The sequence below is a fragment of the Halichoeres trimaculatus genome, unplaced genomic scaffold (genome assembly GCF_033239565.1).
Source record: "Halichoeres trimaculatus isolate MK-OKI-2021-1 unplaced genomic scaffold, fHalTri1.1 fHalTri1_scaffold_20, whole genome shotgun sequence".
NCBI lineage: Eukaryota > Metazoa > Chordata > Actinopteri > Labriformes > Labridae > Halichoeres > Halichoeres trimaculatus.
In genome coordinates, this window is record NW_027437198.1 from 28,523,866 (window position 1) to 28,544,321 (window position 20,456).

Below are 20,456 nucleotides of genomic sequence, written 5' to 3' on the forward strand. Positions count from 1 at the left end.
TCGTGTCCAGTGAACGCGGAGCAAACCGATCCCTCTGACGGATCGGATGGACGGTTAAGGTCGCGCTGGGATCGATCGGCCCCGGCACGTGCAGGTGGTGTCATGTGTCAGGGCGGAGCGCGAACTCCCCGGTCCCCCTTAAATCTGTGTGTGAAGGATCATTTCCCATTCAAGAGCAGCTTATTTCTGGACCCGATCAATCCGGGCTCATAATAGAAGGAGAGGATGTGCTCCGTGATGCTGTGGGAACAGCTTCCCCTCCTCCCAGGACTCTCCACGCAGCGTGGCCCAGCCCCGTGCGCGTGTCGTGAGAGACTCGTGACATTTAACAAACGCAATAAGCCCCGTCCTGTCCAATCTAGGAGACAGGGACAGATCGATCCGGGTCTGAGCGGAACGGAACACAGCCCAGGTCTCATCCTCTGCTCCGAGTCGCTTGCCCTTGGTGCCTCTGTGTGTCATTGAAAACCCGCTCTGCCCCGGCTTTGGCGTACAGCATATGCTCACACCTAGAGGAGGCACCTGGGTTTGGGCTGAGGTATGAGGAAAGGAGGAGAGGAAGGGAGGAAGGGAGGGAGGGAAGAAGATCCTCGACTCGTTTTCAGAGAGGGAGGGAGGAGGAGAGAGCTCTGCTCGTCCATTAATTTCCAAATGTCTGTTGCTAAGAATAGCCTCCCCCTCCACCTTCCCTAACACACACACACACACACACACACACACACACACACACACACACACACACACACACACACACACACACACACACGGCAGCACGCGCGCACTTTGACGCGCATTCCCTCCTCTCACGCGCCCTGGTGCGCGCGCAGTCATTGTCAGCTTTGGTTGCAGCTGTATCTGTGCACATGCTGCATGATGCCAACACCCCGCCTCTCCGTCACACACACACACACACACACACACACACACACACACACACACACACACACACACACACACACACACACACACACACACACACACACACACACACGAAGCCTTGCGCGCGTGTCAGTTTGAAACCAGCATACACACCGACACACACACAGATGGAGGGAAGCGGGAGTCTCACTGATGTCACCTGTGCGCCAACATGCTGCTGTTTACGCATTTTTCTGGAGCGGGGCTGCTCTGAGCTCTGACTGCTCCACAGCCCGTGGCTCCTGAAAACCAGGCGATAGACGGAGCCTCCGTCCGTGACATACGTCTGGAAGTTGGACGAGCTGCGTGCGTCATGTGCTGCTGCTGCTGCTGCTGCTGCGGAACCCGTCAGGCGCTCATTACGCCTCACTCTGACTGAGCGGCAGCGGCTCCGCGCGGTGCGGTCGATAGGAGTCACAGCTCAGAGGCAGACAGCTCAGAAACAGCCGGTCCCTCCCTTTGATTTCTGTCTCCGTCCATTGAGTGGCACATCCATCCATCCGTCCGTCCGTCCGTCCGTCCGTCCCTCTCCTCCTCCCCTAGGGGGCCGCTGGACGAAGAGAGGAGGCTGCGAGGAGCGCTCTACCCTACTCGGATGAGACAGAGGAAGGACGCACAGCCAGGACGTTCGGGCTCATCAGGACCGACCGTGGTGGACTCTTCGGGCAGGGGATGGTGAGGGACTCGGCGCCTCTGCACCTCGAGCAGCCGAACCGCGATCAGTGGAGGGCGCACGGCGCGGTGCAGGAGCGGCCGTCGGCCCCGTGTCTTTGACGACGCCGTCCGTGTGTCCCCTGCTCCGCTCCTGGATGGCCGCGCAGGTGACGGAGAGGAGATGATGGTTGCAGCTCGGGAGGATTCTGATTCAGTCTTTTAGGAGCATCACCTGGAGCCAGCCTTCGACCATGACAGCGTCCTTCCGGAGAAAAACGGTATTTTTCCTCCTTTCTACCTGAGACGGTGCGCCCTCTAATAAGATGCTTTAACGACAAATGTCTCCATTTTGCTGCTTGTCAGGGCGCTCCGGTGAGATAACCGTAAGGTGGCGGGAGCCACATTATTGCCACACACTGTGCCAAACATTGCGGATGTTTCAGAAATAAATAAATAATCGTAGCTTCTCGTTTCCCCATGCCTGTAAAATCCTCTCCGCCGCTCTCCAAACGCTGAGCGGAGCCTGCAGGGCGGTAGCTATCGGCTCTTAATTATTTTCACATTGATTTTGGACAATCTAATTACTGAGGCCTGTGTGATATTAGAGGCGTTCAGATCGTCGATCCCCGCTGTCATGAGATTAAAGGAATAAGCAGCAGAGAGGTGCGGGGGGCTGTGGCGCGCTCTGGTGCAGGCATGAACCATGGACTACATGAAACACTGAAGCGAAGCCGCGACGCTCCCTCCATGACTCCATGTTTGGGCTAAAACCGCCTTTTCTACCAAAACAAGAACCAAGAGTGACTGAGGCAGAACCACCACACGGAGCGACCAGTCCGCCAACCAGTCCGCCAACCAGTCCGCCACCCAGTCCGCCACCCGACCACACATTTAATTTCCTCCACCCACAGCTGGCTGCTGGCAGAGCCGCGCAGAGAGGAGCCGCTTCATGGGCGTCCTGGTCTGAGACCAGCTGCAGGTGTTGAGGAGAGCTTCAGGGACAACCCGTTGAGCTTATGAGACGTTCTGATCCGGATGGGATGTAATGTTGTGTGGCTGCACAGCTGAGCCTTGGTCTCCTTCTCCACTGCTTCGTGAAGATTGGTTTTCGGTGAGCGGAGAATGGCGCGGTTTGGAGACGAGATGCCGGCCAGGTACGGCGGGGGGCCCGGCGGAGGGGGCCCGGGCGGCCGCGGGGGCAGCAGGCAGGGAGGACCACATGGACACGGCCATGGGCACGGCCACGGGCACGGCCACGGGCATGGTCACGGCCCCCCCGGAGGCCCAGGGGCCCAGAGAATGTACAAGCAGTCCATGGCGCAGAGGGCCCGGACTATGGCCCTCTACAACCCCATCCCTGTGCGCCAGAACTGCTTCACCGTCAACCGCTCGCTCTTCATCTTCAGCGAGGATAACTTCATCAGAAAATACGCCAAAAAGATCACCGAATGGCCATATCCTTTACTGCTGGGCTGCTCTGGGCCTGGGCCCGGATCAGGTGGGCCTGGACCCGGATCAGGTGGGCCTGGACCTGGATCAGGTAGGCCTGGACCCTGGGCCCTGATCTCAGGTGAAACAAGCACACACCCAGAGAGGCTGCTTCATGTGTGTGTGTGTGTGTGTGTGTGTGTGTGTGTGTGTGTGTGTGTGTGTGTGTGTGTGTGTGTGTGTGTAATCTACGGTTAATGGGGGGGGGGCTGTTTGTCACCATCAGTTACATTCGTCAGCTGTTCCACGTCACGTCGTGAGGGACCTGCGTGATTTACGGTGGCTGTGAACTGTGTGTGTGTGTGTGTGTGTGTGTGTGTGTGTGTGTGTGTGTGTGTGTGTGTGTGTGTGTGACTGAGCTGGTAGTGGTGGAGGGGGTGTCTAGGGGGCGCTGCTGGTTGCTGATGTCAGCATGAAGGCCCAGAGCCTCGCGCCGAGTGGAGACAGAGGAGAGAGGGGGAGGGGAGGAGGCAAGGAGGCAAGGAGGTAAGGAAAGGTGGGAGAGACCATGAGAGACTAGAAAAGGCTGCTACGGTGTTTGTGTGTGTGTGTGTTTCCTTATAGTGATGCTCAGCAGCTTCCATATCAGCATGAAGCAGGTGTCTTTTGATCTGTGTGTGTGTGTGTGTGTGTGTGTGTGTGTGTGTGTGTGTGTGTGTGTGTGTGTGTGTGTGTGTGTGTGTGTGTTCGTTCATATTTGTCCGTTTAAAGCTTCGTCCTAATCACAGGAGATGCAGGTGTCACTAAATCAAAAGCACTATTTCACACCCTGAGCGTGTGTGTGTGTGAGGATGTGTGTGTGTGTGTGTGTGTGTGTGTGTGTGTGTGTGTGTGTGTGTGTGTGTGTGTGTGTGTGTGTGTGCATGCTGTAGTCCAACATGCCTTTAGCAGCATTTCATATTTTACAGGATCAGCTGCTAAAGCACCATTCACAGGACAAACAGCAAATGTGTGTGTGTGTGTGTGTGTGTGTGTGTGTGTGTGTGTGTGTGTGTGTGTGTGTGTGTGTGTGTTTGTGTGTGTGTGTGTGAAGCCATGTCACTGTGGTAGATAGTTTCTGCGTTGATGAAGTCTCTTCCTCTGAATCCCGTCTCTTCACCGTCTTCCTGACAGACGTGTGTCAGTGAAACCAGGGGCGTAGCTACAATTAGGCAAACACAGGCAGTTGCCTGGGGCCCCAAGATTCCCAGGGGCCCCCAAAGCATCTCTTAAAAACTGATTTATGAAGTTCTCTTCAATTGAAATCATTTCTTTTTTCTAAATCTTACTTCACATGCTTCAAAATCCATCAAAGTCTTAATCTGTAATGATGGTTTTGGCTCCTCCCCCTCCCTTCTTATTCAATGGGCTATTCCATGTTACAACACATCTGAACATTTGATTCAGGAAGAAAGTGGTAAAAACACTTTTTACCATTTTTTCTTATTTTCAACTAAGTGTGAAATAAAACCAATGTGGCTCTGAGATCTGAGATAAACATATCAGACTTTTAGGATTTTAAGGACTTTATCTAGTCCAGGAAACAGGATCATTTTCTCTAAATCAAACTTTTGGAGTTGGTGATAAACATTATTGTATAAATCTCTTTTTTGGAAACATAACTCACTGGACAGGGGGTCAAATAAAAATACATTCACTTTAAAATAATAGCACCAAAAAGTATGCTAACTGTAAATATCACCTCTTTCAGTAGATTTTTTTCCAGTTTGATGTTGTGCTTGATATTTACATATTTTTTCTTTACTAAATTATTTTTTTCAATATTTACCTATTGTAATGTTTTTCACTCCATCCTTTCTTGTTTGTTCCTGTTACTCTGTAAATTCCCCACTGTGGGACAAATAAGCTTCAATGGACCATAAAAGATTTCAAATCCAGGACAAAGTGGACTAAATGATGGATTCACTTTTTTCTAAATCAAACTAAAGTACAGAACTTGAGGAAATGCATTTAGTTGTGTTAAGTTAGCATGTACAAGATTAGCACTGTCTCATGCCTTGATTCTGGGAAACAGACAGTGGACCCAGGGAAGGCCAGTCTAGCTCTGAGGAAGAGGAGTTACAAGGACATGGAGGGCCCCACTGACTGGGTTTGCCCTGGGCCCCCAAACCACTCAATACGCCCCTGAGTGAAAGAAGCAGAGCGTGACCAGGAAGCTGCGTCTTTAATGAGCTGGATGTGTTTGTAACGATTGGTTCGTCCTGCAGCGCTTCGCAGACGCTCCTAAACTTTGAGATGAGTTCATGAAGGAAGTTCAGCTTAAATAGTGTTTTCATTTTGATGGTACCGATGCGTGCATCATTAGGGGCGTGGCCTCTTTGACTGACAGGTGGATGATGCTGGATGTAGAGTATTATGGTCTACATCTGGCCTCAGTTTGGTCGTTTGGTCTGCTCAGACCTGCTGTAGCAGTGAGGTAGTTAAAGAGGGGTATCTCATCAGATCTTCATGAGACTCTGAAATGATGAAGTCATCACATGAGGGTCTCTTCATCAGCTCATGAAATGTTGGAGGCGTGGGCCTCAAACATCAAGGTCTGCCATGACTCCACCCCACAACCAGGCCTGAGGAAGGCTGGCCAATCAGAGGGAAGAGGGTTTGTGGAGCAGGGAGCCTTAAATCAATCAATCAATCAAACTTCATTTGTAAAGCACTTTTCAAACAGGATTTTGTAACACAAAGTGCTTCACATGAGAAAAAGATCAAATAAAATAATAAGTGGAATAAAAAGCAGAAATTGCACAATTACATAAAATGAAAACATATCTTGTATCAAAAATGAGGAAACACAGGAGCTAAAAGTAATATGATACTTAAAATACTCCAAAATACTCCAAAATACTGGAGGGTGAGATAAATAAATGAGTGAATAAATAAATAAATAAAATAATATAACAGTGTAGAATAAAAGTTAGATAAATAATATTGTAAAATGAGATTGTGAAACATCAGGTGCGTAATAAAATCAGCTGAAATTGGAGAAGCATTTCATACAATTCCAAGTAATAAATAAATAAATAAATAAATAAATAAATAAATAATAATAACATAAAATAAAATAAAATAAACATCTGACTGAAATGTAGTAATAAAACAAAATAAAAGGGTTAAAATAAGTTACATATAACATAAAATAATATTAAATATTAAAAAGAGACAGCAGCTGAAAGAAACAAGAGAACAACACCCCTCTTTAAGTGACTGACAGATTCCCCTCATGTGTTGATGTTTAGCTTTGTGACCCGTTGATTGGCTGAAGCGCCCCCCTCTGAAGCGGATCTGGATTCTCTGTCAGCTGTCAGTACCTGGACCCTGCTGACCCAACACACAGTCCGCTCTGAGAAACACTCTGCTCCTGTCTTTAACTCTGTCTTTAAGCAGACTCCTGTAGTCGTTTTCGCTCGTTACTGAAAGTCTCTGCCCGTCAGTCCGTGTCTCAGCTCGGCAGACGTCCAGAGCCTGATGGAGATTTGTGTGGTGGAGGAAATAAAGCTAAGGAACAGCGCTGCCTGACAGTAAGCGGGAGCTGTAATCGTAAACACAGACAGTGAAATATGTGCCGCATGTGCTGCTGCCAACATAATGAGTCCTGCTGGTCGGTGGGAGGAGCCTGTGGGTCTCTGAGGAGGGATTTCTCTTCTCAACCCTACGAGTTAGTAATAAAGTCTCGATGTGGTCTATTTGCATTGTCTGCCATGAACACAGTCCCTGCACAAACACTCGGCGTCCAACAAGTCCCACCTCTGAGCAGCTCATAACGTCCAATATTTGCTGGGACTGTGTCAGGGTGTTGATCCACTTTATTGCTTATTTGTGAAGCGGTACCTGGTGGTTCTGGTCCTTATTGGATTTCAGTAAACTGTTGGTGTACCTGGTTCAGCGCCGCGCCCCTCCCCAGAGACCAGATCAGGCTCTAACCTGGTCTGCTGTGGTTCTGTGGAGTCCACATGATCTGGTTTGTGGCCTAATGTGCTGAAACTAACCACGCTGGCCAGAAACCCAGAGAGGAGCGGGTTTACCCTGAAATGAAAAGATTTCACTCTCTGCAGGAGGTGGAGCACAGACGGCGTCCATATTGATCCAGAGGTCACGTCAGGTGACTCCAGAGCTCGCTGCAGCTTCGTGGACATGTCCTCAGCGTCTCTGAACCAGGGCTGCAGCTATCGAGTATGTTAGCATTCGAGTATTCTTCTGAAAATCTCATCGATTAATCGAGTAATCGGATAAAATACATATTTGTTTAGTTAACAGCAGTTATTTTTCAAATGAAAGTTTTTCTCTTTAAGAAACAGAATTTTCTGATACAGCATGTCAATAAGAGCACTTGCTTTGGTAGCTCCAAAATCTGTAAACACACTTTGACACATTTTTTGTGTCTTGTACATCTCATCAGATGTTGCAGACCCAAATATCACCTGTTTGGTAGAATGACCCATTAGTCTCCAAACTCCAGGAAAGAAGCTAGCTTTGTTGCTAGTTGCTATTCTGTATAAAAGGTAGCTTGAGGTCTGAAAACTCTCTGAATATGGCCTCAGCTCTATTTGAAATACCACTCTTTGATCTTTTTAAAATCAAACGATTCCTCGAGGCGGAGAAAATTACTCGAGTATTTTTTTGTAATCGAGTACCTCGAATTATTCGAGGAATCATTTCAGCTCTACTCTAACCTGACATTTATTAGACTTTTTAAATCTGTGGTGGATCCTCACGCCTCTGGAGGGATTCACCATAAAATCTGCTCCTCTCTGAACCCTGAGGCCAGACCAAGACCTTCAGTCTGAACATGAAGTTTGATCATCTGTGAATCTGATGACTGATCACTTCACTGAGCGTTAACGTTAGAAACAGTGAGAGGAGGTGTGAGAGGAGGTGTGAGAGGAGGTGTTCCCGTGTCGATCTCCTCGCTGATGTTTCCCTGATCAGAGGTTTAAGCGTCTCTTTGATTCAGACGATGTGTGAGTCTCGGTGGATTCAGCGAGGTGTGACCTGCAGCTTTATTTAGTTGTGAACTGACTGTAGACCCAGGGGAGCACCTTATAAATAACCGCTCCCTAACATCCACTTTTAGACGCAGCTCAGACTTTTTGGTTTGTTTAATGAGAGCGATCTGCTCAGAGTTCAGGTTTGTTCCTGCTCCGTCTCCTCTTCCTCTTAGCAAGTGGAAAACAAACGTTATCAAAGTGAAGAAACAACGAAATCCTCCCTGTGTCAGTGGGGGGCGCTAACAGGTGTTTAGGGTCTGACGCTACTGATGATGATGAGGGAAACCTTCATCATTAGCTCAATTAGCCGATTCTGAACACTGTAGTTTCTTATTTACTGACTGAATACAGACGTGTCACTTTTTCCTGACAATGATCCACTTCCTGATGTAAATAACGATCGTAGGCAACACGACCGCACAGAGCACACGGCTTGTTTACACACACACACACACAACGAATTAAATAAAAACAAAAATAAATAAATAAATAAAAAAACCCTGAAATCTGAGCTGGTGTTTGCCTTGGTTTTAGTAAAAAATGTCTCGTTTGACCTAAATTTGACCACACTCACCTCACAAGTCCAGAAAAACGTCTTGTTTTAAGATATTTAAAGACAAAAAAAAAAACAAAAGACGTCTGATTTGCTCCTGAAGTGTAAAATGATCTGCCTGTGGGATTAGGAAAATGTGTTTGATTTTTTGAAAAGTGATTAATGCATTTTTCTGTTAACTCTTTAATTTGCAGCTTTTTTTTTTGAGTCACTTTTTTCGTCTTGTTATATGTTGAGCTAAATAAAACCTGAGCGGCTCGTCTAGAGCTTGAAATATGTATATTTTTTAATTTTAGGGGTCCTGATCTCAGTGCTCCAACAACATAAAATAAATTGAAATAAATTAGTTTTTTTCTTATTTATTTTTTTTTTTTAGCTGGAATGTTTAAAAAGCTAAAAATGAAATAGACATCATATGGGGACTACAGATGAAAATTAGCCTTTTGGCTAACTCTGGCATATTTACTGTAAATGTCCATTAATATGCATTGTCCCTGTAAATCAAATAGATTAAAATTAAATATCCCTTGCATCTAAAAAACAAGAGTTAAAGGGTTAAACATCTTGTAATATGATATTTTTTTCTTGACTTGTCAGAAGAATTTGACCATTTTTAGGCCAATTAGACCTTTATACTGAAAACAAGACAAACACTAAATTTTGCAGTGTGTTGTTTACCTTTTATACTTTAACTCAGGGAGTCAGAGGAATTCATCTGTGATTTTATCTCGTTATTTGTTTCTTTTCCTCCTCTGAGTTGATCCTCACGATCATAAATGATAAAATGATAAATATCATCTGTTTATTTATGAAGTTAAAGAATAAAAAAGAAAATTAAAACCATCAGAACCAAACAGGAAGTGCAGGAACAGAGAAGAAATATGTGTATCAGGATGAACACGGGTCTGCAGGTTTGGAGATGTTGCAGAGTTAAAATCATAAAGAGTTTCCTCTTCTGGTCGAACGTCGTCCTCTGTTTCAGCCTCATGTTTCAGCCTCATGTTTCAGCCTCATGTTTCAGCCCAGAGAAACCTGAAACCAAACCCACCGTCCCCCAGGCCCCGAGGAATCAAACCTCTGACCTTTGACCCCTCTGTGCCGGTTTGACCTTGTCAGCTGCGTATCAGGTGTCCCCCTGTGGAGCTGGAGCTGCGCTCATCCTGTAAACCTCTGCCACACACACACACACACACACACACACACACACACACACACACACACACACACACACACACACACACACACACACACACACACACACACACACACACACACCATGAGTGTTTTCCTGGCTGCTGTGAGTCATGTGACCATCAGGGAGAAACAGGCGTCAGGGTTTTTGACCGTTTCATGAGATGATTCGTGTCCTCTTCAACGTCTGAGCGCGCTGAGCTTCAGAGTTTGGTGAATTTGCTTGTGCAGCAGATTCTGGGACAGAGCAGCTGTTTCCAGATCTGGTCCCGGTCTTTGACCCAGATCAATCAGAGATCAAATGACCGGTAACGAGCAGGGGGTGAAGTCTTTAAGCTCAAACATCTTTAGGAGCAGCTCTGGCTTCAGCTGTGTTTGTATTCTCCATCACCGCCTTACTGAGCTCTGATTGGCTGACGCTCGGTGTGATGAGCGGGCGGTGTAGGGAGCGCACACCTCCATTATTCAGGTCTGTGAGTCTGAGTATGAGGTCCAGGTCTCTGTGGAGAACAGGAGGTCCTGGGCCTCCTTGTAATCATGTGGTCCAAAGACATTTATCCAGCAGGAGCGCAGAGACGGAGAGAGGGATGGAGACGGAGACGGAGACGGAGAGACGGAGAGACGTAGAGACGGGCCATGGCTGTTTCTGCTGGATGTAGAGAGTCACTGATCTACATTCGCTGCAGAATCTAAATTATTTATTGGCCTTTCTCCAGCGTGCAACTGTCAGCTGATCACCACAGACTCTGAACCAGCTCCTTCCTCCTTTCTGTGTTTTAATCATTTCTTCTTCATTCATGTGTCACAGTCCGTCCGTCTGTCCCTCGTCCTCTGAACCCGCTCTCACAGCACACACTGTGCTCGTATTGATCCCGTCTCTCAGTCCTCAAACATCGGTCACATCCATGAGTCACCGTCGCTCTCACATCAGGACGCACTAAAAAAAGGCTCAGCTTTTTAACAGTTACACTGAGGGACGGAGCTGGACTCAGCTGGAGACAGGGTCAGAGGTCAGGGTGAGTCTGTGGACACTCTGAGGGACAGCTCCTCTCTTTTCTGCCCTATCACAAGGTTTAGGGCAGAAATTACCCCTACAGCAGTGTTTTTGTGCAGCAGAAGCCCAGAGCGCTCGCACCAAACACCCCCTCCCTGCTCCTCTGCAGGTTTCCTCTGCACTCAGACGGGGCCATATTTTACTGACCAAAAACACAAATAAACGGACTCCCACCGAAAAATCTGATATCAGTCTGCATTCACGCTCTCTTCGTCCTGGCAGACTACCTGCGTTTGTTTATATCTGGCACGCCGTGCGCGGACTGATACACTAAGCAGCGAGCGCCTCGTACCCAGCTGTGGCTCTGCAGCGGAGGTAGCGCCATTTTACGACACGATGAGAACTAGAGCCTTATTTAGCGGTGTTTTTGTGTGAAACTAACGAGCTGGAAATTCTCTAAATAAAGCGTGAATGCAGACCGATATCAGATTTTTTCGGTGGGAGTCCGTTTATTTGTGTTTTTGGTCAGTAAAATATAGCCCCGTCTGAGTGCAGAGGAAACCTGCAGAGGAGCAGGGAGGGGGTGTTTGGTGTGAGCGCTCTGGGCTTCTGCTGCACAAAAACACTGCTGTAGGGGTAATTTCTGCCCTAAACTCGTGATAGGACCCAACTTGTTCCATCCTGGAGGATCACTTTAAAGGTGCTAACGCTGCAGTTCCCTGAGTGACCACTGGAGGCTGTCTCCAGCACTGAGTCAGTCCCCATAGAGCTCCATGTAAAAAACCTTCACAGCAGAAAACAAACATGTTTACTGCCTGAATAAAGCTTAAGCTCAGTTCTCTGTCAGCAGATAAGGGGTTAAAGGGAGGTTGGGCTGGGGGCGTGGCTTCTTTGATTAACAGCTCCTCTCAGCTGACGCAGTCTCTGAACTCAACCTCTGGCTGATTTTGATGATCTGGTCCTTTTTCCAGGCTTCCTGACTGTCTGACTGTAACAGCTGTTGAGTTTTGATTGTTCGTCCCTTTGGCCTGGTCACCTGTTCAGTGATGTCATATCCTGGTCAGTGATGTCATTTCCTGTGTGTGACATGTGTTGTGTTCCTTAGCCCTGAGCATCAACAAGCTGGTCCAGCAGGCCACAGACGCTTGCCTCTGGGCCTCTGGACTGGTCTCTGGACTGGCCTCTTCTCCAAACAGGCCCCGCCCCCTTCCCTCACTGCCCCACTGACTGATGGGAAGTGAAGTTTTGTTACCTCCTCTCTCGTTTCCTGACCTGCTCTTTTCCTCTTTCCCTCTGCGTCTCTTGACGGTTTTTGGGAAGTGTTGAGGAGTTTGCTCATGATGGTTTGTGGTGAGATGTGAGGTGTGTGTCCCTGTGTGTGTGTGTGTGTGTGTGTGTGTGTGTGTCTCTGTGTGTGTGTGTGTGTGTGTCCCTGTGTGTGTGTGTGTGAGCTCCCTGTGGGCTGACTCCACCTCTCCTACCTTTGCCTGTTTGTTAATAAACGTGTGAACTGATCTGGATCTGGTCCCTGCAGGCGGACTCTGAACCAGGAACAGGACCGGGAGAAATCCAAACTGATTTATTTTCCTTCATCCTGTCACAGAAACACGACTCCTGACTTTTCTCATCATGTTCTTCGTCTGTTTCCTCGTCTGGAGCCCAATCAGTCGGTGTTTGAGGTTTCAGAGTCACAGCGTCAGAGTGTGTGTGTGTGTGTGTGTGTGTGTGTGTGTGTGTGTGTGTGTGTGTGTGTGTGTGTGTGTGTGTGTGTGTGTGTGTGTGTGAGTGTGTGTGTGTGTGTGAGTGTGTGTGTGTGTGTGATGGAGCTCAGAGGAAACAGGATTTTATGAATCAGTTTTTCTTTGAGTCATTTCTAAGTGTCGTCAAACTCACTGAGCCAACATCACAGACTGATGACATCATAGACTGATGACATCACAGCTCACCTGTCCCTCAGGTGTGGCTGATCCCAGATGATCAGTGGTCAGTTTCTCCATTAGAGAAATATGCTGGGATGGTTTTACAGCAGGATCAGGGTCTGGATTTGATCAGGTTGGATTTTCATGTTTCGACCATTTTGACCTCAAACAACCTTTTCAGACCCAGATGTTTCTGATCCTGCTTTCTGAAAATCTTTATGAACTGTTTTTTGTCTTTTCTGCTCCATGTCCTCACTGTAACCTGCTCCTTTGATGGTTTCTGAATGAATCCCTTCGTGTAAAGACGTCAGCTGTTGGGGCTGTTGGGTTTCTGCTGAGTGCAGAGCTTCAGGTTCAGACCTGCAGTCTGAGGTCGGTCCACATGTTGTGTGGTCAGATGTTACTGTTGATTTTGTTTATGCTCAGATGATGTAAATGTTCACAGCATTCAGAGCAGGATTCATTTCAGAGTCATGATTAATACGCTGTAAGATGGAAGTTTGAACTCAAAATGTTCATTTTGGCTGAAATATTTATTTCTGGGCTCTGTTGTATTTTTTGACACTCATCATATTTTGGGTTAAAAAACATTTGATCACATTTCAGGTCCTTGTTACAGTTTGGACCTTGCTTTGGACTGGCCTTACTCTGGTCTGAACCTGGTCTGGCTTCACCCTGACTCTGGTTTGGCTTTGGCCTGACTCTGGTCTGGTTTGGCTTCGGCCTGACTCTGGTCTGACTCTGGTCTGTCTTTGGCCTGACTCTGGCCTGACTCTGGTTTGGCTTTGGCCTGACTCTGGTTTGGCTTTGGCCTGACTCTGGTTTGGCTTTGGCCTGACTCTGGTTTGGCATTGGCCTGACTCTGGTTTGGTGATGGCCTGACTCTGGCCCAACTCTGGTTTGGCTTTGGACTTGCCTGACTCTGGCTTTAGCCTCAGCCAGACTCTGGCCTGTTTTTGGACTAACTCTGGTCTGGCCTGGTGTAGGTCTGGCTCTGTCCTGACTCTGGTCTTGCAATGGCCTGATTCTGGTCTGGTCTGGCTTCTAGCTAGCCTCTGGTGTGGAGGCCGTGGAAAGAACAACTGTCTCTGTCTCAGTCCATGAACTGATCCTTAAAGCCGTTAAATTCCTGCTCTGACTGTTTGTGGATTTACTGCAGACAGCTGCTCTGGTTTCATACATGCTGATGGAGAAAACGCAGAAAAATCAATGAGAAACATGCTGCTGCTGCTGCTGCTGCTGCTGCTGCTGCTGCTGCTGCTGCTGCTGCTGCTGCTGGACATGAATCTCAGAGACAGATTGGTTTGTGGAGCTGTGGACATGATTTGCAGACGTCACGGTGTCAGTGTGTGGATGTTTTACACACAGCTTCATTAGCTGAGTTACTGATTCCTGACGTGAATGTGAGACTGAAAACCTTTGGCTGTCGTGGTTTATGAGTCGGTCGGCCGCTGAGTGATGGAGCTTCAGCAGATTACAGATTAAACTCCAGCGTGTTCAGACTGAGTTTTAATCTGGGACATCAGATCCTGGTCTTGTAGCTTTGTGTTTGGGACTCAGTTGTTGTGGGAGCAGGGGTGTTACAGGATGTTGCAGCGTTTCTCCAGGATCAGCTGAGAGGATGTGAGCTCCAACACGATGACGCCAGAGACCGTCAGACTGTGACTGAAAATCCTGCGTCTGTCATCACCTCAGACAAACTCAGGAGAGATTTCAGGTTCAGGATGTTTCAGAGAGAAAGAGTTTCTGATTTTCTCTTTGTCTCTCCATCCGTCCGTCCCTCTCTCCTTCCCTCTGCATTTTCCTCTCCCCTTTTCTCTGAGCTGTGCATTCTGGCTCTGCTGAATTATTCAGCTTCAGTTGCAGGCTGGTTTGGATGAGTGTGTGCATTTGTCTGTGTGTGTGTGTGTGTGAGGGAGTGTGTGTGTGTGTGAGTGTGTGTGTGTGTGTGAGGGAGGGGGTGCAGTGACGTGAAGCAGAGCTATTTTGGGGATTCAGATACGTGGAGAGAGAGAGAAACAGAAAGAGGAGAGAAAAACAGAGGAGAGAGAAAAACAGAGGAGAGAGAAACAGAAAGAGGAGAGAGAAACAGAAAGAGGAGAGAGAAACAGAAAGAGGAGAGAGAAACAGAAAGAGGAGAGAGAAACAGAAAGAGGAGAGAGAAACAGAAAGAGGAGAGTCTGATGGATTGATTTTTTGATGCCGTGCTCTTTAGTCATGTGCTGCGGCTGCTACTACACAAACCCTGCTGGAAACCTGCTCTCCACCTGCAGGGTGTGCTGACACACACACACACACACACACACACACACACACACACACACACACACACAGACGTTGGCAGGTAGAGTCAGGCAGGTGCTCGGTTACATCAGAGAGGAATGTGAAACACGTTCATACACACACACCTGCTCTGCCTCAACATACAGACAATGAAACCAACACTGTGACACACACACACATTCAAACACACACACACACACACACACACGTGTACGCGTCAGCATCTTGCAGAAAGTGACAGCTCGGCTGTGTGTGGGCGCTGAGGGAGCGGCGGTGGCGGGGTGAGATGGAGACACAACATATGCGGCGCTGAGTAAACAGGCAGGAGCAGTGGGCGATTTTAGGCCGTAACTCACTGATTGATGCTAAATCAGACTGAGGGAGGCCAAGCAGGGCTAAACTGGCCTTCAGGCTCTCCCATTTGTTTGGCAACGCAGTCAGAAATGCTGCCAAAGTCGAGGAACGGAGAATTTTTGGAGCTGAGGCGTGGAGATGTGTTGGTTTGGCGTCAGACTGTTTCCTTCTCCGCTCTCGTCCTGCAGCTCATCAGAGTTTGACTCCACATTAAAATGATTAATCTGTTGCTCCTGAAGCAGAAGTGACCCAGGTGAGGAGGTCTTCAGGTGAGGAGGCCTTCAGGTGAGGAGGTCTTCAGGTGAGGAGGCCTTCAGGTGAGGAGGTCTTCAGGTGAGGAGGCCTTCAGGTGGAGATCTGTGGAGCGTCTCCTAAGAAGTACGAGACCGACTGGAGTTAAACTCTGCTCCTGAAGTGAAACACAGACCAGATGATCGTCTGTGTCAGGACGCAGAGCCACATGTTGGTGAAGGATGCAGGAAAGGAAACATCCTTCATCAGGTTTAATGAAGTGAAATTTAGCAGAATGTGTCCATGATTCAGAGAAATGACGACATGCAGCCGCTCTCAGGATCTGATCAGATCGTATGAAGCAGGAATAAAAGAAGAGCTGCAGCCACCGCTCTAATCTCCTCTGACTGATCAACGTCAGGGATAATTAGGATTCAACCACAGCACCTACATCCTTTCCTCCTTCCCTTTCCTCTGTCCTTTCCTCCATCCTTCCCTTCATCCTTTCCAACATCCTCCCCTTAATCGTTTCCTTCATTTTCCCCTCCATCCTTCCCTAAATCCTTACTTTCATCCTTTCCTTTATCCTTTCCTGCATCCTTCCCTCCACCCTTCCCTCTATCCTTCCCTACATTCTTTCCTCTGTCCTTTCCTCCATCCTTCCCTCCATCCTTTCCTCTGTCCTTTCTTCTGTACTTTCCTCTGTCCTTCCCTCCATCCTTCCCTCCAACCTCCCCTCCATCCTTTTCTCCATCCTTTCCTCTGTACTTTCCTCTGTCCTTTCCTTTATCCTTTCCTTTGTCCTTCCCTCCAACCTCCCCTCCATCCTTTTCTCCATCCTTTCCTCCATCCTTTCCTCTGTACTTTCCTCTGTCCTTCCCTTCATCCTTCCCTAAATGCTCCCCTGCGTCCTTTCCTCCTTTCTATCCTCCATCCTTTACTGCATCCTTACCTTCATCCTTCCCTAAATTCTCTCCTCCATCCTTCCCTCCATCCTTTCCTCCATCTTTTCCTCCATCTTTCCCTAAATCCTCCCCTGCGTCCTTTCCTCCTTTCTTTCCAACACCCTTCCTCTTTTTCTATACTCCATCCTTTCCTCTATCCTTTCCTCCATCCTTTCCTGCATCCTTTCCTCCATCCTTCATCTGACCAAATCAGAGATTTTGAGAAAAAAGATGAAGAATCATCTGAGCTGCTCTGACAGAGCTCTGCTGCACAACGTAAGAGGAGAGAGGAGGAGAAATGAGGAGAGAGGAGGAGAGAGGAAGAGAAAGGAGGAGAAAGGAGGAGAGAGGAAGAGAAAGGAGGAGAAAGGAGGAGAGAGGAGGAGAGAGGAGGAGAGAGGAAGAGAAAGGAGGAGAAAGGAGGAGAGAGGAAGAGAAAGGAGGAGAAAGGAGGAGAGAGGAAGAGAAAGGAGGAGAAAGGAGGAGAGAGGAGGAGAGAGGAGGAGAGATGAGGAGAGAGGAGGAGAGAGGAGAAAGGGAGATGAGGAGATGGGGGGTCTGCTTGAACAGAGTCCAGTGAGTTTTTGTCAAACAGGGTGTTTCCTGACTGTGCAGGAGCAGGAGCAGGAGCAGGAGCAGGAGCAGGAGCAGGAGCAGGAGCAGGAGCAGGAGCAGGGAGAATCACGCGTTATGATGATGGCGTTTTCCTGTGTCCCTGAACGCCGTGGTGAACGTGTCGTAGTAACGATGGTTTTTAAACCTAATGGCGAGCGTCAGAGGCGGAGAGGCCAGATCCTCCACGCTGAGTTTTATTAATAGGAGGCTGGACCAGTCCCAGAGAGAGGCAGCTGGTCTGGACTCCACTGGCACAGGAGAGGAGAGGAGGTCTGTGTGTGTGTGTGTGTGTGTGTGTGTGTGTGTGTGTGTGTGTGTGTGTGTGTGTGTGTGTGTGTGTGTGGTGGGGGTTAGAAAGGTTGAGGTGTTGTAGTGAGAGCTCCACCTCCCTTAATGTTAACAGCTGAGTTATTGAGCTACGTCCAGTCTGAGAAAAAGTTCAAAACATGATTTTCTGATTTTTAGATTGGCATTTTTCTTCATTCATAAACAGAAAAAGTGATTTTCAGAGGCTGTTTGTTATTCTTTATCATTTCTGTCTCTCAGTGAATTCTAGTTACAAATGTAAAAAACTGCAGCTCCCTGAGCGGCCACTAGGGGTTCTGGCCCAGTGTGGATGATGTTAGCAAATAATCCAGTTTGGATGCTGGAACTTAAAGCGTCAAAGCTTGATTCTGATTGGTCACCTTGCTTGGTGAGGTCGCCACGAAAACTGCTCCCCCTGGTGGCTGGCTGCAGTATAGGTCAAAAATCTCACGTCTGATTGTTGTGGTGATTTGAAGATATCATTTGGCTGTCTTGTATCCAGGTCTTCATTTTTCTGAAAAGTTTTGTTTTCATTAGTTATACGAGGTTAAAAACGAGTTTTACGTCACGTTTAACAATGATTGACAGCTGATGTTCTCATGTATTTTTTTTCGGGGATTGTAAAATATGTCAGGAGGTAGAGTCAGGAAGTGATTAGACTCAGAGAAATAAAATAATTATCCCTCTCAGTCTCTACTGCTCAGACTCTGGCTGCCAATGTCTGCGCCTGTGACGGAGGAACTTTGTCTTCAAAACCGTGCGATGGTAAATGATGGAGCCACACTGTCCACTCTGTATACAGGCCATGGGTGTGACCCACTGAGACGGATGGAGGTAGATGTGTAGTCAGAGGGAAGCAGAAAAAGCAGAGTGACCCTGACCCTGTTAGAGAGCAGAGGTACAGGATGGTGTTTGTCCACAGGGGGCGCCATCATCAACACAAACCTGAGGTTCCTAACACATGGGTTAATGTCCTGACAGATAAACTACGTGTTAGAGGCTGAAGCAGAGAGTTAGTGCTGGGCTCTGAGTGCAGGCAGACCTCAGTGTGTGTGTGTGTGTGTGTGTGTGTGTGTGTGTGTGTGTGTGTGTGTGTGTGTGTGTGTGTGTGTGTGTGTGTGTGTGTGTGTGTGTGTGTATTCATATTTGTGTGTCTGAACGTGTTAGCATGTCGGTGTTTCCCGTTTTCAAACCTGAATCCTGGAGCAGACTGATGAACCTGTGGTTGCGTGACAGGAGATATTTAGGGAGAAAACACACACACACACACACACACACACTCCTGTAGTGACGCAGGGGTGTGAGGACGGTGTGGAAGTGTACACAGGGCTGCAGTGATTCACTTTCACACACTCACACACTCACACACTCACACACTCACACACTCATACACTCATACATACTGAATGTGACAGTATAATGTATAGTCTCCCACCCACCCCATATATCTCCTCTACCTCTTCCCTCCTCTGTGTGTGTGTGTGTGTGTGTGTGTGTGTGTGTGTGTGTGTGTGTGTGTGTGTGTGTGTGTGTGTGTGTGTGTGTGTGTGTGTGTGTGTGTGTGTGTGTGTGTGTGTGTGTGTGCACTGCCACTAACCTACTTTCGACAAAGCATACACAGCGCTCAAGAGAAGAAAATACCGCAATACTCTCACACCCCTCCGTCATCCTCCCTCCTCCTCCCTCATTCAGCTCCATCCTCCCTCCTCCTCCTCCCTCCTCCTCCTCCTCCTCCTCCTTCTCCTCCTCCTCCTCCTCCTGTTCTCCCTCTTGTCTCTTTTCATTCCTCACCACTCGCTCCTCTCAGACACGTCTGTGCCCACAGGACAGCTTTCCTCCTTCACTCAGACCCTCATATTTCTCCTCTCCTCTCCTCTCCTCTCCTCTCCTCTCCTCTCCTCTCCTCTCCTCTCCTCTCCTCTCCTCTCCTCTCCTCGTCTGTGTTTCTGTGTTTGCTGATGCAGCATCTTGTTCCTCCCTGAATGGAGACGGTGTGATCGAGGTGGAGATGATTGATGGGTGAACGCAGAGGGAGGAAGGGGAGCGTCAGAGTCAGGAAGAGGAGGAAAGGAGAGGAGGAAAGGAGAGGAGCTGAGATTTAGGAAGAGAGGAAAGAAATGAGGGAGGTGTAGTGAGGAGCAGCAGGAGCTTTACTGAGGAGGACAGAATGAAGGCTGTGAGGATCCGGATGGACCAGGTTGGGAAGAGGCCAGCAGGAGTGTGTGTGTGTGTGTGTGTGTGTGTGTGTGTGTGTGTGTGTGTGTGTGTGTGTGTGTGTGTGTGTGTGTGTGTGTGTGTGTGTGTGTGTGTGTATATGCGTCATTTGGCTCCTGTGGAGTATTTTTAAGGCCTCACTTCCCCCTTTCCTGGCGAGACTACTCAGTACGCAGTATATGACCTACTACTGTCCCTGTTACACTCACACACACACACACACACACACACACACACACACACACACACACACACACACACACACACACACACACACACACACACACACACAGAGGTATGTGCAGGAACATTTGTGGAGTGAGAAACACAGAGATGGAGGAAACATACTCTTCCTCCTCCCTCCCTCCTCCTCTCCCCTCCTCCCTCCCTCCTCCTCTCCCCTCCTCCCCCCCTCCTCCCTCCCTCACCCCTGGTTCCTTGCTTGCTTTAACTCTGTCATGTTGCTAAAAATAGCGGTGGAGGGAGGAGGAAGAGGAGATCCATTATTGAGAGGTTTATGGCAGAGAGTGAGTCATTTATTCATGCTGAGGATTTTATCCATAGATTCTGTTTAACGTCTGTTTAACGTCTGTTTAACGTCTGTTTAACGTCTGTAAGGTTTGAGATGTAAATATTCACGGGTTGATAACAGACGGGTTGATAACAGACGGGTTGATAACAGACGGGTTGATAACAGACGGGTTGGTAACAGACGGGTTGGTAACAGACGGGTTGGTAACAGACGTGTTGGTAACAGACGGGCTGGTAACAGACGGGTTGGTAACAGACGGGTTGGTAACAGACGGGTTG

The 20,456-nt window shown here is 48.2% G+C and overlaps 1 protein-coding gene across 20 annotated transcripts in view; it reads left to right on the forward strand.

Moving 5' to 3' along the window:
• Positions 1-1,006: 1,006 nt before the first annotated feature.
• The window catches only part of cacna1aa (calcium channel, voltage-dependent, P/Q type, alpha 1A subunit, a), an 85,751-nt gene continuing 66,301 nt past the window's right edge, over positions 1,007-20,456 (forward strand). For 5 of the 20 annotated variants that reach the window (XM_074697224.1, XM_074697228.1, XM_074697231.1 and 2 more), the window contains exon 1: positions 1,010-3,025. In XM_074697224.1, the coding sequence (XP_074553325.1) occupies positions 2,695-3,025 (331 nt within the window). In that variant the 5' untranslated portion in view covers positions 1,010-2,694. Of the gene's footprint in view, positions 3,026-20,456 lie in introns of all 20 variants that reach the window. The other 15 variants (XM_074697227.1, XM_074697229.1, XM_074697235.1 and 12 more) reach the window with 7 other exon arrangements.